The sequence below is a fragment of the Elgaria multicarinata genome, chromosome 20, assembly GCF_023053635.1.
Source record: "Elgaria multicarinata webbii isolate HBS135686 ecotype San Diego chromosome 20, rElgMul1.1.pri, whole genome shotgun sequence".
NCBI classification, from domain to species: Eukaryota; Metazoa; Chordata; class Lepidosauria; order Squamata; family Anguidae; genus Elgaria; species Elgaria multicarinata.
The window spans coordinates 7613567-7636791 of NC_086190.1; the positions used below are offsets into that span (position 1 = coordinate 7613567).

The 23225-nt window shown below is 46.9% G+C and overlaps 1 protein-coding gene across 1 annotated transcript; it reads right to left on the minus strand.

The window, feature by feature from the left end:
- Positions 1-7472: 7472 nt before the first annotated feature.
- Positions 7473-22517, minus strand: LACTBL1 (lactamase beta like 1). Its single transcript, XM_063145352.1, has 6 exons — positions 22382-22517; positions 19818-19927; positions 18682-18839; positions 14526-14773; positions 11389-11494; positions 7473-8451 (listed from the first exon to the last, which is right to left on the minus strand). Exons 1-6 carry the CDS (start codon positions 22485-22487, stop codon positions 7473-7475), a joined length of 1707 nt encoding a protein of 568 aa, XP_063001422.1. The 5' UTR covers positions 22488-22517.
- Between the last annotated feature and the right edge of the window lie 708 nt (positions 22518-23225).

Genomic DNA, 23225 nt, shown 5'->3' on the forward strand with positions numbered 1-23225 from the left:
AATCCTTGCTGGGTGCAGATTCATAATCATGCCTCTCCCCTCCCCCCACTTCTTTTTAATCCTGTGATTTGAAATTGCATTCCCATCATATTATCTCTCATCTCTTAATCTCCCCCAAAGCCCTGAGGTTGACATGCCTGGACTGTAGGATTTGGCCTCTGACTATGATTTTCATTTATCCAAAGGATAAAACATTGAGATTCAGGTCACCGCAGTTAGAGTCCAGCGTTCTGCAGCATCACGTCCATTTTGAGGCGGTGCAAGTTGGAGCAAGCTAAGCAACTGCCGGGTCAGCCGGGGCAAAGCATCTTCCCGACAAGGGAAACAGGCACCCATGGCAGGCAGAAGATTTGCTTCACTCCGGCCTCTGCACTCTGCTGGAGGCTCCAGTAAAGAGCCAGGGAGCTGCTGCCGCCCCCTCCCTTCTCCTACGGCAGCTTTGCCCAACACAGGTTCCGCCAAAAGTTTTGGCCTACAATTCTCATCAGCCCCAGGCCAGCATGGCCAGTGGTCACAGGTGTGGGCGGGACTTCTGGAAGGGCCCACATTGGGGACTGCTGGACTATATGAGAATTTTGGGAAGGGGTGAGGGTGGGATTGGGAAAGAGGGCCTCTATACGCCTGGTTGAAACTTGGCCTGGGGCCAAACAGAAGGAGCCATATTTGGCTAGGGTGACCATATTTTGGAAACCAAAAAGGAGGACAAATTGGCTGCCCTCAGGAGGCGTGGCCACCCCAACATGCCCACCCCCAAGGTGGAGCCAACTCAACATGTCCGGCCCCCCAAGGGGGCATGGCCTCGGTCACATTTATTTATTTATTACATTTTTATACTACCCAATAGCCGAAGCTCTCTGGGCAGTTCACAGAAAGTAAATGATAGCAACCAATGAGTAGCAAAGGCACACAACTACTATAATAATATACTAAATACTAAAAAAGAACACTTACATAAAACCATTTCTTTATTTTTATAACATAATAAACAACCACAACAGTCATAGTACACATTAGAACAGTGGTTCCCAATTGGTGGTCTGCGTAACCCACCCAGGGGATCCACCATGGCTTTATTAATATTAGCATCAGCATCCTTTAACACCACCACCAGCAAGAGAAGGAGCATTATTAATATTAACATCAGCATCCATTATCATTATCACCAGCAAGAGAAGGAGCATTATTAATATTATCATCAGCATCCATTATCACTATCGCCAGCAACTGAAGGAGCATTATTAATATTACCATCAGCATCCATTATCATCATCACCAGCTCTTTTTACTTCCCCATACTTGTTTGCACCTGACCTGAGGCATTTTCCTCCTTCGTTTACCTCCTGGTAACCAAGGTTAGTTTTTTTCAGGGACTCTTTTGAAAACTTGCAAATAGCCAGTTTTAAAGTGGCTGAAGAAAAGCCTATGGTTAGCAATGAAGCCCCCCCTCTCAAGCTCCAGCCACCCCCACCTTTCCCTAGCCCTATCCCCCCCTACGTCCCAGCCTCTCCCCCCTCCACCTCACCAACCCCATGCCAAATTAAGGAGAATGGTGGACTTGCCTTGGCCTACCTTTTCCCATGTTGGAGCTGCCTCCTCCCTTTGCACCTCGTGTCCAGCTGCTGCCTGGTCCACGGCCGGCTGGTGTCCTCCTTCCACTTCCGGTCCCTGCGCTGTTGCTGCCCCTCTGCCTTCTGACCCCTGCCTTGCCACCTTGCCCCGCCACCTTGTCCTTGCTGCTGCCATCCCACCCGCCTTGTTCCACCCCAGCCGTGCCCCCGCTGTGCCGCTTGTTCTGCTGCGGCGCTGCGTCTTCTGCAGCTACCGCCGGCCTGCAGCCGCCTTGCAGCCCTGCCTCTTGTTCCGTCGCCCACACCCGCTGTGTCTTGGAGAGGCCCGGATGGATGAGGTGGGCATGGCTTAAGCCGGCATTTCTGTTTTGGAAACGCGTGATTTAAGGCTCTCCCGGCTTATATAGGGGCCTCTCCTTGGTCGTCATCACTATGGCCGGGAAGAAGCCGGGAGAGCCATTATTATTATTATTATTATTATTATTATTATTATTATTTATTTATTTATTTATTTATTTATATAGCACCATCAATGTACATGGTGCTGTACAGATTACACAGTAAATAGCAAGACCCTGCCGCATAGGCTTACAATCTAAGTCACGCTTAAGTCACGCCCACCTCATCCATCTGGGCCTCTCCTATCGACATCATAGGAGAGGCCTGGATGGACAAGGTCGGCGTGACTTAAGCCGGGCGTTTCTGCGTTTCAGAAACGAGCAGTTTAAGGCTATCCCAGCTTCTATCGGGGCCTCTCCTTGGTTGCCATAGTGACGATGACCAAGGAGAGGTCCTGATAGAAGCTGGGAGAGCCTTAAACAGTTTTTTTTTTTTTTAAAAAAAAGACCCTTTTCCCAGACAAAAGGGGGGGGGAAGGGATTTCCGGCCGGACCCAGATTTGCCCCCCCATTTCTGGACATGTCCAGGCAGATCCGGACATATGGTCACCCTAACAGTGGCAGAAGCACCTGCTCTGCATGCAGAGTGTCCTGAGTTCTATTCCAACCATCTCCATCCAAAAGGATCAGGGAGCAGGTGCAGATGATGGGAAAGCACTTTCTCCGCCCCAGAGCCTGGAGGGTTGGTGCTGCCAGCCAGAGCTGCCACATTTAAGCCCCAGGGATAAAGACTGATTGGGCATAAGGCAGCTTCTGATGTTCGTAGAAGTCAGGGCAAAGTTTTAATGGGTGTAACGTAGCAGCCTCACCAACCTCCACCCCAAAGGGATCAGAGGGCTGGGAAGAGCAGAAGGCCCTCCTGTCCACATTCCTGACCTAACACCACACCTTCCACACAATCAACCCACAACATCCAAGTCGTGATGCATGCCACAGGTGAAAGTGGAGGATGGCCCGGTGGGACGCAGTGTGCCAGATGGAGAAAGCCAGCCCTTGGCAAGGAGGGGTCCAGGCATCTCAAGACAACATTTGGGGCTTGCTCAGTGGCACAGAGTAAGGATGGGAGGATGAGTACTTGTCAAGTTCATTAAACCTCTTCATTTTCAACCTTGACTTGTCTTGCCTCATTCTCACTCACAAACACGAGCCTCATTTAAAAAAAAAAAAACAGGGGAAATGCACATTTTCAAACATGAAAAATGTGCACTTTTCTAAGAACTCATCCCAAATACACACTTTTCCGAACAGCTGGAAGCATGAAACTGCAGGAGTGGAGGGTGGGGAGGGAATGCACAGTTTTGGAAGCGTGCTGTTGAACAAGTACACTTTTGAGCATGAATGCGAGGTTTGGAAATATTTCCTGGAAATTTTGCTCCTGCTTGCCTTTGCAATGCATTCGGCTTCATGAATGGGACACGTTTGCACAATTTGCCATCAGGAAGGAAATTCTCATACATCCCTAGCAGTGTGAGTACATAGAAAAATTCAAGTAATGACATAGAGACATTCGATGAAGTAGAGTTCAAATCATTCACCTATGTCTAAGTGGGGCCCTAAAAGCTTAAAGTGAACTTGGGTTCCTGTCTCTTATGACTTCACAGGTGCTGCCTGAACACACTGTACGGTGCACTGAAGTATCAGTAGAAACTGAGCTAGCTCAGGGAAGAACCATCCCCCCCATTAAAAATTCTGGGAAAGAGCTATACCCCGTTGTACCTGTTGTGCTGAAAGTGGATTGTGTGTGGAAGCACTCCAGCACTTGTAGGATTGAGCAGGAGGTTGGACTCAATGGCCTTGTAGGTACGGTGACCACATGACCGGATTTGCCCAGACATGTCCGGAAATCCCACCCCCAAGCAGGATCTGTACTGCTTTCATCGCCAGCTGAAGACCTTTTTATTCTCTCAGTATTTTAACACTTAATTTTAACTTAAATTTAAATTTTACTGTTTTAGCTCTGTATTTTAATTTTATATTAATTTCGCTGCGTGGTTTTTATCCTGGTTGTGTTTTTTATACTGTATTTTGTATTTGTGCTTTTAACCTGTTGGTTGTTTTATGATGGTTTTAATTTTTGTGAACCGCCCAGAGAGCTTCGGCTATTGGGCGGTATAAAAATGTAATAAATAAATAAATAAATACCTATTGGGTCCCTCCTGAAACTGGGCTGATTGCTTGGAAATGAGGCTGGGGAAGCAGGCACTGCTAGGGCTGACCAACAACCCAGCTGGATGGAAGGGAAGCCAGGAGGGGTGGGGGCGTTGATGCTGCTGCTTCTTTGCCACAGCAGGCCCGCCTGGAACACTCTTCCAGAACATTTGAGATCCACAAGTTCAATCACAGCTTTTAAAGCTCAGCTAAACTACTTCATTTGTCCAGTGGTAGCAGTATGCTGAATGTGTGAGAATGGATATGAGAAAGGTGATGGGGAAAGAGTGTTAAATGTTAGGAAAGGTTAGACTATGGTCATCCAGTGAAGGACTTGCAGTCAGAAAAGATATTTGAGGGAAGAGGAGACTGTATCACACAGAGTATAGCAAAAGCTTCAAAGTACAGCAAAAGCTACAAAAGTAGAAATGAGTGAAGTTAATTTCAGATATGTTACTGTTTCAGTGAGCAAGGATGGTGTAATGCATTAAATCTGGCCTCCAGTATACATTTAGTGGGCTCTGCTATTGGTTGACTGGCAGACTACAGGCGTAACCTTAGCCTGTATGCATAAGGCCTGTCAACAGCATTGTTGTCACATTGGGTGTCAGTGGCAGCTTGTCTGATGCTGGCTTGCTTTACGCCTTGATGTCTCCACCCATTAGATATGGTCAGCTCCACTTTTGGATGTGTGTGCATGCATGTTTATTTGTCATTAGAGGTGCTTCTTTCATTGGTAGAAGTTTAGATTTGGATATGTTAGGGCATATCTACATCAGCAGGTGTGTGCTTCTTGGTGGGATGCCCCATTAACATTGGGTACAGTGTATTGATGTCTGAATGGGGTGCATGGAATGTCTCTCTTTTTCTTTATTCCAGTGATTTTAGCATTAAGATGTTATGTAGAACAGGTTTGTTTTAATTGTATGATATGAAATCAGACCTGTGACCAAGGCCATGTTTGGGTGGGCATGCCCCCTTGGGGGATGGACATGTTGGTGGCCACGCCTCTTTGGGGGCTGGACATGTTGGTGGGCACACACCCTTGGGGCGACCATGTTGTCCTCCTTTTTGGTTTCCAAAATATGGTCACCCTACTTGTAGGCCCCTTCTAACTCTGCTATTCTATGATTCTAAGGTTGTGGGAAATATCACTACCCTATTGGACTTGACATTCCCAACAATTTCTGGTATCCTGTATGTAAGTGGATAGATGGAGAGTGACAGTGGCAGAGGTTGGTTTCAGAGTGAACCATTGATGGGGACTGAGGGGCAGATTTTACTCACGTTTCTGGGGGTCAACTAATCACAAATGGGGGCAGAATGGATAGCCTGAGAGGGGCTACGGGGAAGTGATGGGCTGAACCACAAGGATTAGCCTAGTAGCTGTGCTCAGAAATGTAAACAATCTCCCCAAACTTAGAAAATTTCTCAGTTGATTTTATTCAGAGCCAATTAGGATGGAAATCAGACCCCCATCCCATAGTGGGGAGGTTCAATCCCTCCCTGAATCTCCCTCTCCTAAGTAGGCCTCCCAGCAAATGTCAGGAGCACTGGGAAAAGTACATTACCAGCATTCCTGGCAGACGTTTTGCAGCGATAACAGTGTGCCAGCCACCAGGAAGGGGAAGAAAAAAAGAGAGACCAGGCAGGGAAAGGGTGTTTCCTCCCATTCACCCACCATTACGGATGTACGGGTTGTGCGAAATCCATTCCATGTACGCTTCATGGATTGTTCGTTCTGTCATCCACCCATCAACAAAACTGGATTTTCCCATTTTTGAATGTGCGTAAATTTGCACATGTGCAAATTCCCCCCCAAACGTGCATTTTCACACTTTAGCCTATGGGGGAAATGTGCATTTTTTGGCTGGTTCCCCCCCTGCTCATATTTTTCTACAACTAAATTTGGTTGGATTCACAAAAAACTGAACACATTTGGTTCCGTTGTGGATTCCTCCAGCATCGCTGCCCACCATCCCCACTGGAGCAGCAATAAGCAAAGTCTAAGGAGATGGGAAGGTGGGTGGGAAAGGAGGTTGAAGCAAGCAGGGACCCCGGCTCCTTCTCTGGCTCATATTTTCATCAGACCTCACCTCTTGGGGCCTTAATGCTCACCTTGCATTTGAGATGAATGTAATAATTTCTTCTGCGATTTGAATCCCTAAACTAGGGATTCCGGCATCAAGGGGTGTCACTGTGCTTTGTCCTTGCTTGCTTGCTTGCTTGCTCCCGTGTCCTGTCCTGTCTGTGTCCTAGACACAAGACCCTTATGCCTCGTTGCACAAAGCCTGAGATGAGATTTTTGTTTCGAATCGACTCAAAAAAGATTGTCATCAAGACACGTAACGATCCATTCAGATCAAAGTTCTTTATTAGCAGGGTACATTGTACGAGTGGTTTCACACCTACACAACCCTGGGCAAACCCCTGCTCCTCACCACACAACATGCATACTTGCAAATGCTGTTCTCCAGACAGAAACAGGCACATTTTCAGACGCAGATGGTCCTCATATGTCCCCATGAGCACAATGTCCGCCTACCCCTTCATACCACCCGGGTGCAGAAATATCCACAGGGGGGAAAAAAAATGAGATGCATTCTTACACCTAAAAAGGCACACAGCCATTCATCCAGACAGCATGCATGCTAGCAATAGATCCTGCACTCATATCCTGAATATGGAGAATGAGAGAGGCGGGGGGGGGGGGATTCTATATTTGGTATGTTTATACAGTTCTGCACAAAGGTATGAAGTAATTGCACAATCTTCCCTTTAGTCTCAGCTGCCATTGCTTCCTTTGTGGCCTCTAGATGGGAACCAGAAACTCCTCTGGGACGTGGAGATGACTGTAGTCTTCTTAGCTAGCAACACAGCAACACAGTGCTAGGTGTCTGATGCTCAGTTAGGCTATCAAGAATGAGACTTGACCTCTCTCTCTCTCTCTCTCTCTCTCTCTCTCTTTCTTTCTTTTTCTGAAAGTTTCAAGATTGACCCTAGATCAGAACCTGCTCATGCCAAGGAATTAGAGCATGTCCCAGTAACATGATCCAATCTTCTGTGTTGTGATGGAGCATGACTCTCAAAAGATCTCATGTGTCAGTGGCACATGAGATGCTTAGGGCATCTCATGGTGGTGTTCAGATGGAGAGCTGTGGACTTGAGGATGAAAACTGTCTGCCGGGAGCAAGTAAGCCACATTGGAGGAAAAAGAAAAGCGATGAAGCCATGGGTTTCTCACCTTCTCTCTCTCTCTCTCTCTCTTTCTCTCTCCCTTCCTGCAACCTGCTCACTGGGGAACAGACTCTGGGGGTGGGTTGTCTCAAAGTAGAAATGGCTGTCCTGCCTTTAGCAGTTAACTGTAGAACACGGGCTTGCGCTGGATGCGTAGGACATTGTATGTGTTCAGGCCAGGAGCATCAAATCCAGGCGACAATCCCTTCCGGTCGAAAGGGTAGAAGTTAAACAGCTGCCCATCCTGTGTCTCAAGGGAAACAGAGGCTGAGCCTAAGCGCAGGGTGCATGGAAACTCCTTCTCAAAGACCACCTGGAAGACACGGTCCTCGAGGTGGTGCAGCTTGATGGTCCGATAATTCTCCGGGATCAGCTCCTCGATGTGTGGCCCAAATTGCTGCATGACCAGCACTCCACCAGCACCAACCTTGATCTCATAGAAAGTCAGGTTGGAGTAGGTGTAGTAGCCCACATAAGGGGCGGGACTTGGAGGCGGGTTGAGGCTCTTTTCTGCCTCACGAAAGGCAGATTCCATGGCAGGGATCAGATACTCATATGCCTGGGCTACGATGTCTCTTCCCTGAGGGCGGGGACCGGCCATCAGCACGATGAAGCTCAAGCGGAGCTTGGGCACCAGGGAGAAGGTGGCTGAGTAGCCATCCAAGTCACCATCCTTCCTGATGATGTCATAGCCAAGCTGCTCATTGACTTCCCAGGGCGTTCCGGTCTTGTTGGCAAAGTACTCACTGGAGCACTTGAAGAGGGGTGTTAGCATGGTCTTCACAGTGTCCGGCTCCAGAAGACGCCGGTGGTAAGTGCCCAGGAAAACCATGGCTAGCTTGGCCAGGTCAGCAGCGGTGGAGTACATCTGGCCGGAAGGCCTGTACCAGCCCAGGTCATAGAGGGGAGCAGGTTGCCCGCTGCTGTAGAAACCGGCAGCCATTTGGGATCGTATGGGAGGCGTGATGTCAAAGCCCGTGTCCTCCATCCCCAAACGGTCTAGGATATTCTCAGAGACCCAGCGCTGGTACTCCCCCTCAGCGGCATGTTCTGCGAGCACATGCGCCATTAGTGAGAAGGCCAAGTTGCTGTAATGGCACCTGGAGAAGGAGGGGAGGAGAGCAGAGAGAAACAGTTTTCCCCCAAGGTGACCCCCAGTCTAGAAGATCTGACTCCACACCATCCCAACCGCATCATAGACAGAAACACAATGGCATTGTTGCCACAGGCAACTATAAGAAGTTCTCAGAAGACTACATAGTCCTCTTCCTAATTTCTCCTACACCATGTAAACCGCACCTCAATCAAACCAGACCTCAAAATGGCTTTCTTGGAGTGTTTTATCGATGTGTGCAAGTGTGCATGCAGATCAATAAATACAGTGCACACACAAAAGTCTTGATGCAGTCATGCAAGCCATGAGATCAGGTTTGCTTTTGCAGCCATTTGTCAATGTGCACATGTACACATTGGTAAAAGACGACTGAAGGAACCAACAGGAATAAATAAATAAGAAAGAAAGAAAGAAAGAAAGAAAGAAAGAAAGAAAGAAAGAAAGAAAGAATCAATCAATCAAAACAGAAATAAAAAACCCAAACAAGATCAATGGAAGGTCCCTAATACACGGATTCCACTTCCAAAACAAGCGGAGGTAACCCAGGAAGCCCAGGGAATTTGGATGGAGGGCAGTTTTGGAGGCATTCCTAGAAATGTCGTGGTGCTAGCAATTTGTGAGTGACATCCGTTCACGTGGCACTCACTGGCACCAGGATGTGAGCCACAAATTCAGCTGCTTCTGTGATGGGCACGTCTGACATTACGCCAGGAACATTTGATAGATTTTCATCTGAAGTTCTTCAACACTAAAATGCTATTGCTGGATTGAATTGAATTTGCCATTCAGAAAACAAACGCATAAAACCAGAAGAGCACAATCCCAGTGGTGTATTTCCCCTCCCCTTCTCTTCCTGGACAGAGAAAGGGTAGCTGGGGCCATTCAATCTCTCCGGAGAGGACAAAAGAAGAGAGGGATCAGTTAAGCTGCTTTGAAGATTTCCTGCAGCAGAAGCACTTAAATCACTATCAGGTGTCAAAGCCGGAACCTGCCTGGAGTGTTGATCATGGATCTGGTTCCTTGATCCTACCCAGGGATTGAGAGCCCCGATTGCAGGCCATCTCCTGGACTAGTAAGCCAGAGAGCACTCTGAGGACAAACAAGGAGGGGGCACTTTAGCTCTATGCCTGTATGGATCCAATAAAACTGTCCAATGGAGGCTTCTCTATAGAACCGTAGAATCACAGGTCAACTAGTCCACCCCGTGTCAATGCAAGGAAACTACTGCTACAGCAGCCCTGATAGGTGGCCATCAAGCCTCTGCTAAAAATCCTGTAACCAAGGAGAAAATGGTTTAACTTTTGGAGGCTGTCTGTTGCACTGTTGAATAGGGTGTACCCTCAGGAAGTTCTTCCTACCTTTCTGTAGTTGAAATCTATGTTTTGTAATTGGAACCTGTTGGTTCAGGTCCTCCTCTATGAAACAACAGAAAACAAATTTGCTCCATCATCTATGCAAGAGCCCTTCAAATATCTGAAGACAGCCATGTTATTACCCCTGATTTGTCTGTCCTCTGGGCTAAACCTTCAAGACACTAGTCCTGATCAAGTTCCCCTCCAATGCACTCACAGATGTGTGGAGAAAGGAAGCGGGAATGTGCCTGCAGACCTCACCCAAAATCTGGCTGTGCCCACCAGCTCCATCCTCCTGACCTCCTTGCATTATTTGGCACAAGTTCTGCAGGGGAAGCCCTTGGGTGCTCGGATGAACCCATGCAGGCTCTCCGCACCATCAGGAGACCTGCGCGATCACAGCTTCGAATGGTGTGGAGGGACCTCTATGCCAGGGGTGTAAGACCTAGGGATGGATGGACTCACCTCCATCCAGATTTTGCGGGTGCCCATTGAGCCATCCTTGGTGGCCACCAGCAGAAGCTGAGCGAGCTGCAGGACGGCCTCACAAGCACCCGGGCATCCGTCCCTTAAATCGAGCCGCTAATACATGCCTGTTGGCAGCTCGGTTCCTTCCCTCATTCCCAAGTTGCATAAATGTAAGGTTACCATATGAAAAGGAGGACAGGGCTCCTGTATCTTTAACAGTAATGTAGAAAAGGGAATTTCAGTAGGTGTCAATTGAAGAGGGTGAAATTCACTCTTCATCACAACAGTTAAAGCTGCAGAAGCGCTGCCCTCTTTTGTATCTGGCTACTCTACTATAGCTAGTGTAGCTTTCTGTTGTGATGAAGAGGGAATTTCACCTTCTTTAATTGACACCTGCTGAAATTCCATTTTTCTACATTACTGTTAAAGATACAGGAGCCCTGTCCTCCTTTTCATATGGTCATCCTAATAAATGGCCACCTTAAAGCAGCGATGTGCACAATAACCACAGGCGTAAAGGGCCTGTTTATGCCTATGACGTTGCATGCGTTGCCCCGGCTCAGTTAGGGGACAGGGCAGCCCAGATTCCTGCATAGCCGCCGTGTGGTGGCCCACTTAGTGTGGCGGCCCACTTCATATGAAACCCCCTGTCTCTGAAGGTCAGGCAGGTGCTAACGCTGCGTTATTTTTGGCACCACCTGAAAACAGCTCTTTTCCAGGAAGCCTTCCTTGGTTGACCAGCCTGACATTCTGTTTTTTAAATAATAATTTTAATATCATGTTTTTCGTTCTTTGTTCTTTTTTTCTGACAGGCTCCTCATTTTTAATAGCTAATGGCAGGTACGGACATCGTGCTCCTCTTCATGCTGGGAACGGCTGCATCTCTTGGATTCGATAGGTGCAGAGGGGTGAGAGTTTTGTTGCAATGTGTTTTTGATAAGAATTTACCAAAAATTGAGACGTTCTTCATATTTGGGAGAGAAAGAGCTTGAGATTTTTAAAAAATGTGAATGCAGGGTGGGGGACGAAACTGACCGATCCCTTCTTCCCTCCCCATAATTGCCCTGTGAGGAGGGGATCTCACCCAAAAGAAGGGGGCTCACCTGGTTCCTGGATCAGCCACCAGGACATCATCCTTCAACAGAGCCAACGCCTCTTGGGTGGTCCCTTTCCACAACAGACTGGTGGAACGCAGCCTCCTGGGCAAACCTGCAACACCAGAGACACCAAAAGAAACGTGACGATTCCGCTGCTCACAGAAGAGAGAGGAGAGAGAGATTCTCCCTTGCTGAATCTGGAATGTTTGAGAGCAGCTTCGTGGGGCTAGGCGCCAAGTGGATCCAATTCGTGGGACACTGCCACCGCTGTTTTCCCCTGCTCATGGACTGCGTGAGCTTCTCTGGTGACTCCACGAGTGCCTGATGAGCACTGGGCCACTGGCTACTCTCATTGCAGCCTCCATTGGAGGCTCTGGTAATTATATAATCTCCCTGCTGCCTAAATGGCAGCCATAAAGACCCCATTTAGAAAAGAGTAAAGCCATGAATGAAGCGTTTGCGCCTTTACTCTTGCATAAATGAGACCTTTACAACCACCATTTATGCAACGGGGGAAATGCACAATTTCCAGAGCCTCCATTTTGTGCAACAATAGAGGCTCCAGAAATTGTGCATTTCCCCCCAGCAGTGGGGGTGGGAATTACATAATTTCCAGATTAAACACTCGTTTACTGATCAGGCTGGGCTCTTACCACCTTGGGCATCAATGTTATTCACTTGTAGCAGATCAGAGCCTGCAGAGGGCAGCGTATGAATAGCTCAGGAATCCCAGATCGGGAGTCTGACCTGCCAGCTAAGTCTCAACCTCAGAATAGGATGCATTCTCCCAGGTACGCCTTCCAGGACACAGTGAGCCTCCTAGGATGCTGAGCAGAAGCTCCTCTTCCAATGACTTTGCTGGTATGACAATGGAATCAGTTACCTAGGGAGGTCGTGGGCTCTCCCACACTAGAGGCCTTCAAGAGGCAGCTGGACAACCATCTGTCAGGGATGCGTTAGGGTGGATTCCTGCATGGAGCAGGGGGTTGGACTCGATGGCCTTGTAGGCCCCTTCCAACTCTGCTATTCTATGATTCTATGATTCTATGCCCAGTCTTTTAATACTTCAAATACTTGAAAGGTTGTCACACAGAGGAGGATCTCTTCTCGATCCTCTCAGAGTGCAGGACACAGAATAATGGGCTCAAGTGACAGGAAGCCGGATTCCGGCTGGACATCAGGAAAAACTTCCTGACTGTTAGAGTAGTATGACAATGGTACCAGTGACCTAGGGAGGTGGTGGGCTCTCCCACACTAGAGGCCTTCAAGAGGCAGCTGGACAACCACCTGTCAGGGATGCTTTAAGGTGGATTCCTGCATTGAGCAGGGGGTTGGACTCGATGGCCTCATAGGACCCTTCCAACTCTGCTATTCTATGATTCTATGACTCATTGCTGGAAACTCAACACTCTTGGGCAGGCCTCAGAGTGAAAGGCCTCAGTGCAAAGGCTAGGGCTGCCCTCCATGAATATCATGAAGAGTTTTCTACTGTAGTTAGGATTTCGTATGTCCCAATGACGGGGAGAGGGCAGATTTCGTTGGTTGGGAACAAAGGTGAGATAAAGGTACATGGGGAGTCCTTCCGTAGCCCTAGCAAACACCATCACTCAAACGTGATGGTGGCAGCTTGGGCTAGCAGGTTTCTTCTCCTCTTCTGATTTTACCCAGTGATCTGACATTTGTCCTTGGGCTGTATTTTCACATCCAGGGTAAGAGAAGGGGGACACGTCACACTGTGCAGTAACACCCCTCAAATGGCTACAATTGTCCCATCTGTGCAACCAGGGAGACTGGTCCAGCGTAGGAACCCCACACTCCTAAGACGGGGAAAGCATGGCTTCAGAACTGTACGTAGGCAGGGATTTCTCGCCACTGCCTCTTTGCCTACAAACTGGGAATTACAGTGTGCTGCCTCTGAAGACTGTCGGGAGACACAGATATTTTTATTTTAAATAACAACAACAACAACAACATTCAATTGTATGCTAGATCTATAATTGTTATCAATAGTCAGGGGAGCACACATTGTGGCTGGCCTTGGTAGCTCACCCAAATTTGTGCTTGCTTTTGACCTTCCCCTAGAACCAATGGTTTTCCTTGTAGCTCACTGCGATGTGCCAGGGCAGTCAAGGCTGAGCATGCCTGGAGGGGCAAGCCCCTCTTCGCCAGGCCTGAGTTTGGTCTGGGGGCTGCTCCGTGTTGCACTCAGAGAGATCTGCTGCCCTTCTGTCAAACTGAGAGAAGGGTGAGGCTCTCCCAGGCCCTTTGCTGACTGCCAAAAGACTTGTAATCGGAGCCGGTCCAATACACTTCGTTGCCTGAGGCAGAACAGCAAATACCACCTCCCCAAGTCCAGATACATAGTACCCAAGGCGAAGTCAAGTTAGTTTAGCACCTCAGGCAAAAATTCCACAAGTGGCTCCCTCCCTCCCTGCCACTAAAAGTACAAATCAAATAATCAACAGTTCGGTTTGCGAGGGCTGCACACAACCCCTGCCCGCCCACTACTTGCTTGGGAGGACATTCAGGAGCTCCAAATTGGTCCCGGTTCGATTCAGGGTGTTTCGGGACCTGCCCAATCTGCTTTGGATTCAGTTCTGAAGTGAGGTTTGGACCTCTCTAAAGGGGCTTGGCCAGGCAGCAGTTTCAGGTTCTGGGGACGAGTGGGGAGGGAGGGAGGGACAGGAGAGGGAGAGCAGGGAGCGGGGGAGAGATGGGAATCCAAAGGATTCTCAGTCCGACTCATGGTGGGCAGGGGCAGGGGCTCACCACTGCCCAGAATCGGGCTGAGGCACCTTGAAATTTTCAAGCCCATTCAGATCCACTCCGGGGTGCCTTGGCCCCAATCTGGTACTGCTCCAGATTCGGTCCGAAGCTGGCTGAATCAGCCTGCTTTTGCTCAGATTTGGGGTTCAGACCTGAGGTGGTATCCAGCCCTACAATTTTCTGTCCTTTCTTGAAACCCCAAACCGGCTTCCTGAGGCAGCTGCCTCACTCCACTTTAATGGCAGGTCTGGCCCAACTTTGGAATGCGGCAAGCTTCGAGAAAGGCAGGTTCATTCACCATCATCATCATCATCATCATCATCATCATCATCTCGCCAGAGGCATGCACATACAGAGAGACGCACACGATTCCTCACCAGAGAGCTGGCTGGCCATCCTACGCAGTGTCACAGGTGACGGCTTGAGGGGCAGCGATCCCTTCTCCAGGAAGATGAGTCCGTCCGCCGCGTGCCTCTGCTCGGACTCTTTGAGCCGTCCCAAAGGGTTCTTAATCGTGAAGCTCTGAGCATAACGTTCTAAAGGGTCATCGAGCGACGTCACCTTCCCTTCCTCCCACAGCTTGTACAACATGATGGTGGGGAAGATCTTGGAGACACTAGCGATCCTACCTCACACACAAGCAGACACACAGGGCATCGTTATCCGGAGCGGCAGTTCTCAGGCATGGTTTTGTTCACTGCAGACCACTTAATTGACTTTTCAGGGTGTCCTACAAATCAAAGGACCTACTCCTGTTTTAGGAACACACTTTCTGACCTTCGATTCTGACCTGGGAGAGGTGGAACCCTGTCTGGCTCTTGCTACAGTAGCTGCTCCTTCTGCTCAAATTGCCCAGAGAGAGACCATCAGGGTGGGGCCTTGTTGAACCACTTTTCCTAGGGGGCAGCATTTAGTTTGTATCTTGGCTGCTATTTGATATATGCTCTTGTCTGCCTTTTGTTAGCTTGAGTATGAATAAATGTAGTGGATTCTTTGATCTTGGTGTATATTTATTTAGCGGATTCTTTGATCTTGGTGCATATTTATTTAGCGGATTCTTTGATCTTGGTGTATATTTATTTAGTGGATTCTTTGATCTTGGTGTATATTTATTTAGTGGATTCTTTGATCTTGGTGTATATTTATTTAGTGGATTCTTTGATCTTGGTGTATATTTATTTAGGGGATTCTTTGATCTTGGTGTATATTTATTTAGCGGATTCTTTGATCTTGGTGTATATTTATTTAGCGGATTCTTTGATCTTGGTGTATATTTATTTAGCGGATTCTTTGATCTTGGTGTATATTTATTTAGTGGATTCTTTGATCTTGGTGTATATTTATTTAGCGGATTCTTTGATCTTGGTGTATATTTATTTAGCGGATTCTTTGATCTTGGTGTATATTTATTTAGCGGATTCTTTGATCTTGGTGTATATTTATTTAGCGGATTCTTTGATCTTGGTGTATATTTATTTAGCGGATTCTTTGATCTTGGTGTATATTTATTTAGCGGATTCTTTGATCTTGGTGTATATTTATTTAGCGGATTCTTTGATCTTGGTGTATATTTATTTAGCGGATTCTTTGATCTTGGTGTATATTTATTTAGCGGATTCTTTGATCTTGGTGTATATTTATTTAGCGGATTCTTTGATCTTGGTGTATATTTATTTAGCGGATTCTTTGATCTTGGTGTATATTTATTTAGCGGATTCTTTGATCTTGGTGTATATTTATTTAGTGGATTCTTTGATCTTGGTGTATATTTATTTAGTGGATTCTTTGATCTTGGTGTATATTTATTTAGTGGATTCTTTGATCTTGGTGTATATTTATTTAGTGGATTCTTTGATCTTGGTGTATATTTATTTAGTGGATTCTTTGATCTTGGTGTATATTTATTTAGTGGATTCTTTGATCTTGGTGTATATTTATTTAGTGGATTCTTTGATCTTGGTGTATATTTATTTAGTGGATTCTTTGATCTTGGTGTATATTTATTTAGTGGATTCTTTGATCTTGGTGTATATTTATTTAGTGGATTCTTTGATCTTGGTGTATATTTATTAATATTCGGATTATACTGATACAATTTGTATGATGACTTAGAATTTGCCATGACTTGTAACTGTTAGTGAAGTAAACCCTTCTGACGTTGCACTTATGAGAATGGTATGTGAACATGTGAGAGCAGTGCATATAGGAGCACTATGGTTGAATTGTGTAAATTAGGAATGGATGAATCAATCTATTTCCATGTCAGGTTCAAACGTGTTCATAAATAACCTCGTCTCCCCTATTTCCTCACCAATCTGCTTTTTTTTAAAAAAGGCACAACAATTGCATTTAAATATGAATTCCCGCCCCCAATACATTTTTGTATATATGTTACCCTAAAACACACATTTTTGTTTTTGTTTTTAAATACTCATTTTGGTACATCTTTTGAGCTGAAAACTAGCGCTGTGCACCAGGGGCCTCTCGGAATTCTCTGCCCTGTTTGTGAGTAGAGAAATTGGGGGGGACAATTTCACAAAATTTGTCCAGGGGGAAGAGAAATTCTCCAACAATTTCTCACAGGTAGGCATCACTATTGGCAATGGTGTCAAACAGCTCCTTCCTTTTTTCCTAAGTGCTTTTGGGTTTTTTTTTTTGCACGGCCACCGTAAAAGTCGCTTCTCTAGGGACTTCCAAATGTTATGTTTCTCAGGGGTGACCGGTCGTACATAATGCAGGTACTGGCAACACTGCCTCTTCCCTGAAAGCCCTGTAGCAGGTGTGAGGTGAGGGGGAGGACAGTGTTGCACCCAGCTCCAGGGAAGGGCTGGAGCTAATGCTGTGCCAAAATCTATCCTTTGATTTCCTGAAAGTTTTCTTCCCCCATGAAAGAGGTTTCTATTTTTTTGCCTCATTCTCAGGGCATTTGGTGGTGCTTTTTACCTTACCTAATCTATGGGCCTGTTCAGAAGGCACCTTAAACCTTGGCTTTAACCATGGTGGTTAAGCCAGAAAGCCTGGCTTTGTTCAGAAGACACCTTAAACCATGGCTTTAACCTCAGTGAATAAGACCTTTTGCTTTATTCACTGTGGTTAAAGCCAAGGTTTAAGGTGTCTTCTGAACGGGGTCACTGTGAGGTAGCTGGGGGTACTGTATGTATTTTTTTTCCTATTACACATCTCTCCATTGCTCTAAAGTCTCCCAGGCTCCCTGCATTTCCTGATCCAAAAAGGCCCTATGGGAGGAATAAATTCATGAAGCCAAAGAAGCTACAGGCTGTCAGAGAGATGCTTGTATAACGAAGATAGGGCAACCATGCACGCTTCTCAGCACAAGAACCCTGAACTAAACTCATGAGAATTTCTCCAAAATTTCTTCTCCTTTGAATTTCTTTTCAAAAGCAATTACTTTTCTATCAGATTGAATGAGAATGTTTAAAATTTTCATGTGAGAAATGTTTGGCACAGCACTACTGAGAACTGTACTGCAGAAGCAAAAATGTAAAAAGAACTATATTCCAATTCACATACAATGAGCACGTGAATCAGGTGGGCTTGCTTAAAAATGCAAACTTAAAAGTATCCCTAGTGTGAATGTGTTTGTGAATGTGGGAGTGTGTGAGCAAGAGAAGGATGAACACACTCAGAGAAGATATTGCACACACAAAAATTCATGACTCTACATGTCTCCACATTTCTAGCTCAGGATTTTTGGTTTGACCAGGAGATTGGACCAGATGACCTACTAAATCCCCTCTAGAATTCTTAAAATGTATCTATAAGAAACTCATTGGTCACCATATATTTATTTAATACTGTATGATTAGAGAATATAAGAAGGGCTGTGGTCAGGAACCCTGACCCTGGGGTGCCACAATGTTCTGAGGAAATCACAGATGAGAATGAGATTCAGGCCTCATTATCAAGAGCAGAATCTTCAGTATCTTCTCCAATGACCTCCAGGTCAGAAGATGTGGCCATATCATCACCTCTAAACTCAGAGGATTTCACTGAAGCCATCTCCTAGACCTCATAGTAGCCAAAGAAATCATAACTTGGAAAGGGCCCTTTGGGTCCTCCAAGGCCTGCCTTTATAAAGATTCAGATGGTGTTGGCTCCCTCTTGAGGCAACATTGTCCTATAGGTCTTCTAGAAGAGCCCACTAGGAGCTTTCCATGGTCCTGATACTGCTTTAGTTGACTTGCTTTGACTGGGACATTACCCTGTGGGCCTCAGGCCAGAGCAGAACAGGGCAGTGCCAGCTCAAACCAAATTTTCTATCTAATCCAGCTTCCTCTTTTCCACAGTGGCCAATCAGACGCCTCCAGGAAGCCCACAAGAGGATTTGAAAGCAATAGCCCTCCTGCATAGACTGACCTCAGCAGCTGGTGTTCAGTGGCATGCTGTCTCTTGACATGGAAGATCCATATAACCTTCATAACTAATAGCGACTGGTTCATCAATCCCCCAGGAGAAAGACAGAGCATGCATGAAACATGAACTCTCTGAAATTGGAGTGAAATGCAGACTCACCTATAAATGGTGTATTCGTTGGGAATGCCAGAGAAGGGGTCAGAGCCATTTCGTCTCCCAAAGTTGCCTGTCCACAGTACCGTGTCATTGTAGATGACTATGGCTGAGAGGGCCGGCATTCCAGGGCTGTGGATTTTGTGACGAAGAAGCATGTCCACCTGCAGCAGATTTGTGATGGGGAAGAAATTGTATCAAAGGCTTTATTCATGTGGTGACATGCACACTTACATGCTCATTATAGCAGGAGATGTGGGAGGTAGAAATTTCAGAATGCTAGATAATAATGAGGCCTGGATCGAATGCTCACACACAAAACATTTTCAGCATGGACAGAGTGGGGGTTTTTGGAAGGGGGAGGGAAAACACATTTCCAGGAAAATGTTGAATTGGACTTTTCCCACTGCTATTCACAGCCACTTGCATCGGTTCCCCCCCCCTTCTCTCTTTGCTTCTGCGTGGCACAATTCCAGTGTGTGGTGCCATTCCAGGGTCACATTCGAACACACTTATTGGCTCCATTCAGAAGACACCTTAAACCATGGCTTTAACCATAATGGTTAAGCCAGAAAGCTGTGCTGTGCTCAGAAGACACCTTAAACACGGCCCAGCTTTCTGGCTTAACCCCCGTGGTTAAAGGCATGGTTTAAGGTGTCTTCTGAACAGGGCCAGTGTGATGCTCATGGCTTCAAGCACAGAATAGTAGCTGCAAGGAATAAGGGAGATGGCTGCTTCTCCCTGCCCACGCCACTGCCACACACCCCTTTGCAAGCAAGGCCCCCTCTCTGGCCGTCCTTTTCAGAACGCCTAACTTAGCCTTCAGGAGAAGCAGAAAGCCCTGCTAGCCAAGTTAAAAAGATGCATTCAAAGTGATCCACATATATCTCAGTAATCTTTTCAAGAGAGCCATACCTAAGTCATTATTATTAACATGCGATTTCATGGTAAAAGTAAGATCTGAATCAGAAACATAGAGAAATAAGAGACTCTCAAAACCAGCACAATGGCCCCATCACCCCAATTTCCGTATGCCAATCAGCACCAGAGGTAGAGAGGATGGAACCCCTGTCCAATATCAGTAGGCAGCCGTCTGGAATACTCCAAACTGCACACTCCATAATTGTCATTCTGCAACATACCTTTTCCAGAGCATCCTTCAAGATTGGGATTGGGTGGTCCAGAGGTACAGGATCTGGGTAACGGGGACACATCTGCACTGCTTCTGGCTTGACCTCCATCACCATTGGGCCTAAGAACAAATCCAGATGGATAGGATGTGTCGGAGGACGTGGTTTTACGTAATGACACATGAGGAATTCTAAATGCGCCTTTAAATGTAGATTTTCATACAGGTGTTGATGTGTTTTTAAACCCGCAGATTAATGTAGGAACAGAATAGGCCAATCTTATGAATGAAATGAAGGCATGTGAAAGTGACATGGACCAGTAATAAATTGATTCACTCATTTCTCGTTTTAAACAGATGCTGTTTAGCTAAGCAACGTGACCGAACCGCGACGAAACCCTCCATTAGGAAATTGGATTTGAAGTAAGGAACGCAGGTGCAAAAAAAGAAAGGAAGGCTTTCCCCATTGTTCTTTTTAGTTTCTTTTAAAATCCAGAGACTTCCTTTTACTACTACGGCACAACATCAGCAACGTTGGGAAAGGCATGAAGGATTGCTATCAAAGACACCTTTTCTGTCACCAATTAATTGTGGGTGAAATCCAGACTTTGTCCTATTTAGAGTAGATCCATTGAAATCAACAGGACTTATGTTAGCCATGAGTCTTCTCTAAGGAGGATTAAGTCTGGATTTCACCCAAGTTTGTTGATGACAATGAATTATTTAGAGTGGTTCAAACAAAAAGTGTTGATGAGATCCAAAAGGATCTCTCCAAACTGGGAGAATGAGCTTCAAAATGGCAGCTATAAAGTGATGCATGTTGGAGAAACCACCCCAACTTCATGTATAAGCTGTTAGGATCTAAGTTAGCAGTGACGGACCAAGAAAGAGATCTTGGGGTTGTGGCAGACAGCTCGATGAAAAAGTCAACCCAGTGTGCAACTGCTGTGAAAAAGGCAAATTCCATGTTAGGTATAATTAGGAAAGGATTCAAAAATTAAAATGCCAAGATTATACTTCCTTTATACAAATCTATGATGCAACCACACCTGGGCAGGATCTACACTACTGTTTTAAAATGGTTTATAGCAGTTGTGACAACTGTTGGGGCCCAGGGCACATGCCATATACCGTCCTCAAACTGTTTTCAAAGTGTCATATCTTAGGGTGACCATATGAAAAGGAGGACGGGGATCCTGTATCTTTAGAAAGGGGAATTACAGCAGGTGTCGTTTGTATATATGGAGAACCTGGTGGAATTTCCTCTTCATCACAACAGTTAAAGCTGCAGGAGCTATACTGGAGTGACCAGATTTAAAAGAGGGCAGGGCACCTGCAGCTTTAACTGGTGTGATGAAGAGGAAATTCCACCAGGTTCTCCATATATACAAATTACACCTGCTGAAATTCCCTTTTCAATACAACTGTTAAAGATACAGGAGCCCCGTCCTCCTTTTCATAGGGTCACCCTACATATCCTGCTTGGTGTAGATCTGGCATTGGATTACTGTGTAGAGTTCTGGTCACTAGACCTAAAATAGAATATTCTAGAGTTGGGAAAAGTGCAAAAAAGGGATTCAAAGGGATCAAGGGGCTGGAGCAGAAGACAGTCCTCTATTTGAAGGGGCTTCCATAGGATAGTCCTCTATTTGAAGATGTCCTCTATTTAAAGGGCTGCCCAGGACAAGTCCAATTTAAAGAGAGAGACCCCTAAGGTTGGAGACCAGGAGCCTTGAGGTTGCTATCAACTCTTGGCACCTGGACAATGGACAGAGCAGGCCCACAAGCTATCTGGTCACTGCCTTCCCCACTATGGTCAGATGATTTGTGTTTTTATTTCAGTTATAGTAGGTGCCACATTTAAAGCTACACATAAAATACTCATCTGCAAAACTTTTATGAAAATCTCTGTCTCCTTTTGTATTTTTTTTTTTGGGGGGGGTGTTCCTCTTCCCTGGCAATGCATAAATGGCCACCTTACTTCATACAGTTTTGGGGCATGTACACAGGGCAATGATTTGACCGCAATGAGCGTGAGCAGACGGGCACTTTGTCTGGTACTTACTAGGGATGTGCTCTGCTTCTAATCGGACCGTAGAAGCAGGAGCGGAGCGGGGGGCTTCGCCTGCCCTTAAGGCAGAGGCGAAGAGGATTGGGGGGCCGGTGGAGCGTGGCGAAGAGGATCGAGGTGAAGGCAGATCCTTCGCCTCGATCCGGAGCTCCGCCGGAAAGGTAAGTGGGGTTTACCGGGCCCTGCCGCTGTCCCCCCGCCCTCCTCTCCCTTACCTGCCTCCGTCCACGGTCCGTCAGCGTCTTCAATTGAGCCCATGGTTCCAGCAGGAAGTCTGGGCTGCGGGCTCAATTGAAGACGGCGACGGACCACGGACGGAGGCAGGTAAGGTCCCCCTCTCCCTTGGTCCCTTACCGGGCTCTGCCGCCGTCGCCGTCGATCCAGAGCTCCGAGCGGAGCGGAGTGGGCACAGGCAGAGTGGGGGCAGGGCGGAGCGGCCCGATCTGAAAATGGCGGATCTGAAAGTGAAGCGGAGTGGGGGGTCCGTGCACACCCCTAGTACTTACTGGGCTCCACCTTGGGAAGGCTGTACTGCCACAAGAAGCAGCTGGTCATGGCAACCGAGAGCAGGAAAAAGACCAGCAGGGCCACGTGGATCATCTTCACTTCCATCGCAGAGAGCCGGAACAGGCTGTGCCCACCGGAGGCCTGATAGGAACAGAGAAGTTTTTTAGCAGGGCTTTGGGACTGCAAAGGAAACTCTGGAGTGCCGGCTCCATTGCTGGGTGTCCCACCTTACGAACATCATTAAAAAAAATAGACCATGTCCTGAGGAGGGCAGCTAGGATAGCAAGGGGCCTGGAAGCCATGTCCTTTGAACAACTGGGGATGTTTAGCTTGGAGAGTAAGGGGTAAAATGGCAGCAATCTGCAAACTAGGGATGTCGCAGGCAACAACTGAGTCCAGGTGTCCCATCGTCTGACTAAGTTGGGCACCGTGGCACATTCGTGGACTGGTGCTTCGAGCACTTGTGAGGCCTGATGAGCGCTTGGCAGCTGCCAACCCTCATCCGGAATTACATAACTCCCCCCATTGTGTAAATGGTGGCTGCAAAGGCCCCATTTATCCAAGAGATGCTTTTTACAGCTGCTATTTACACAAAGGGGTGTGTGTAAAAGTCTGACCGCTGGCTCTGAAGCCCTCATGGTCTTCCCCTTCCTTTCAAGGATTCGGCCCAAATGCTTGTTGTTTCCTGAAGCATTTGGGGCGCGGCATCACCAACTCCTGCCCCCGCTGGCTCTGCTGCCCTCATGGGCTCTCCTTCCTCACAGTATTCGAGCGAGAGCCAATGGTGGCAGCTGCAGGATGAGCATCTGGCAAGTCAGACCTGGGTGAGTTTGCCCTCCCCGA

Excerpts from the sequence above, each read along its gene's own strand:
- LACTBL1 (XM_063145352.1), bottom strand. The coding sequence starts at position 22,487 with ATGGAAGTGAAGATGATCCACGTGGCCCTGCTGGTCTTTTTCCTGCTC. Across the intron at positions 14,774-18,681 it reads AACGAATACACCATTTATAG|GATCGCTAGTGTCTCCAAGA; the intron begins GTGAGTCTGCAT and ends TGTGTGAGGTAG. Across the intron at positions 8,452-11,388 it reads GTGGCTGATCCAGGAACCAG|GTGCCATTACAGCAACTTGG; the intron begins GTGAGCCCCCTT and ends CTCCTTCTCCAG.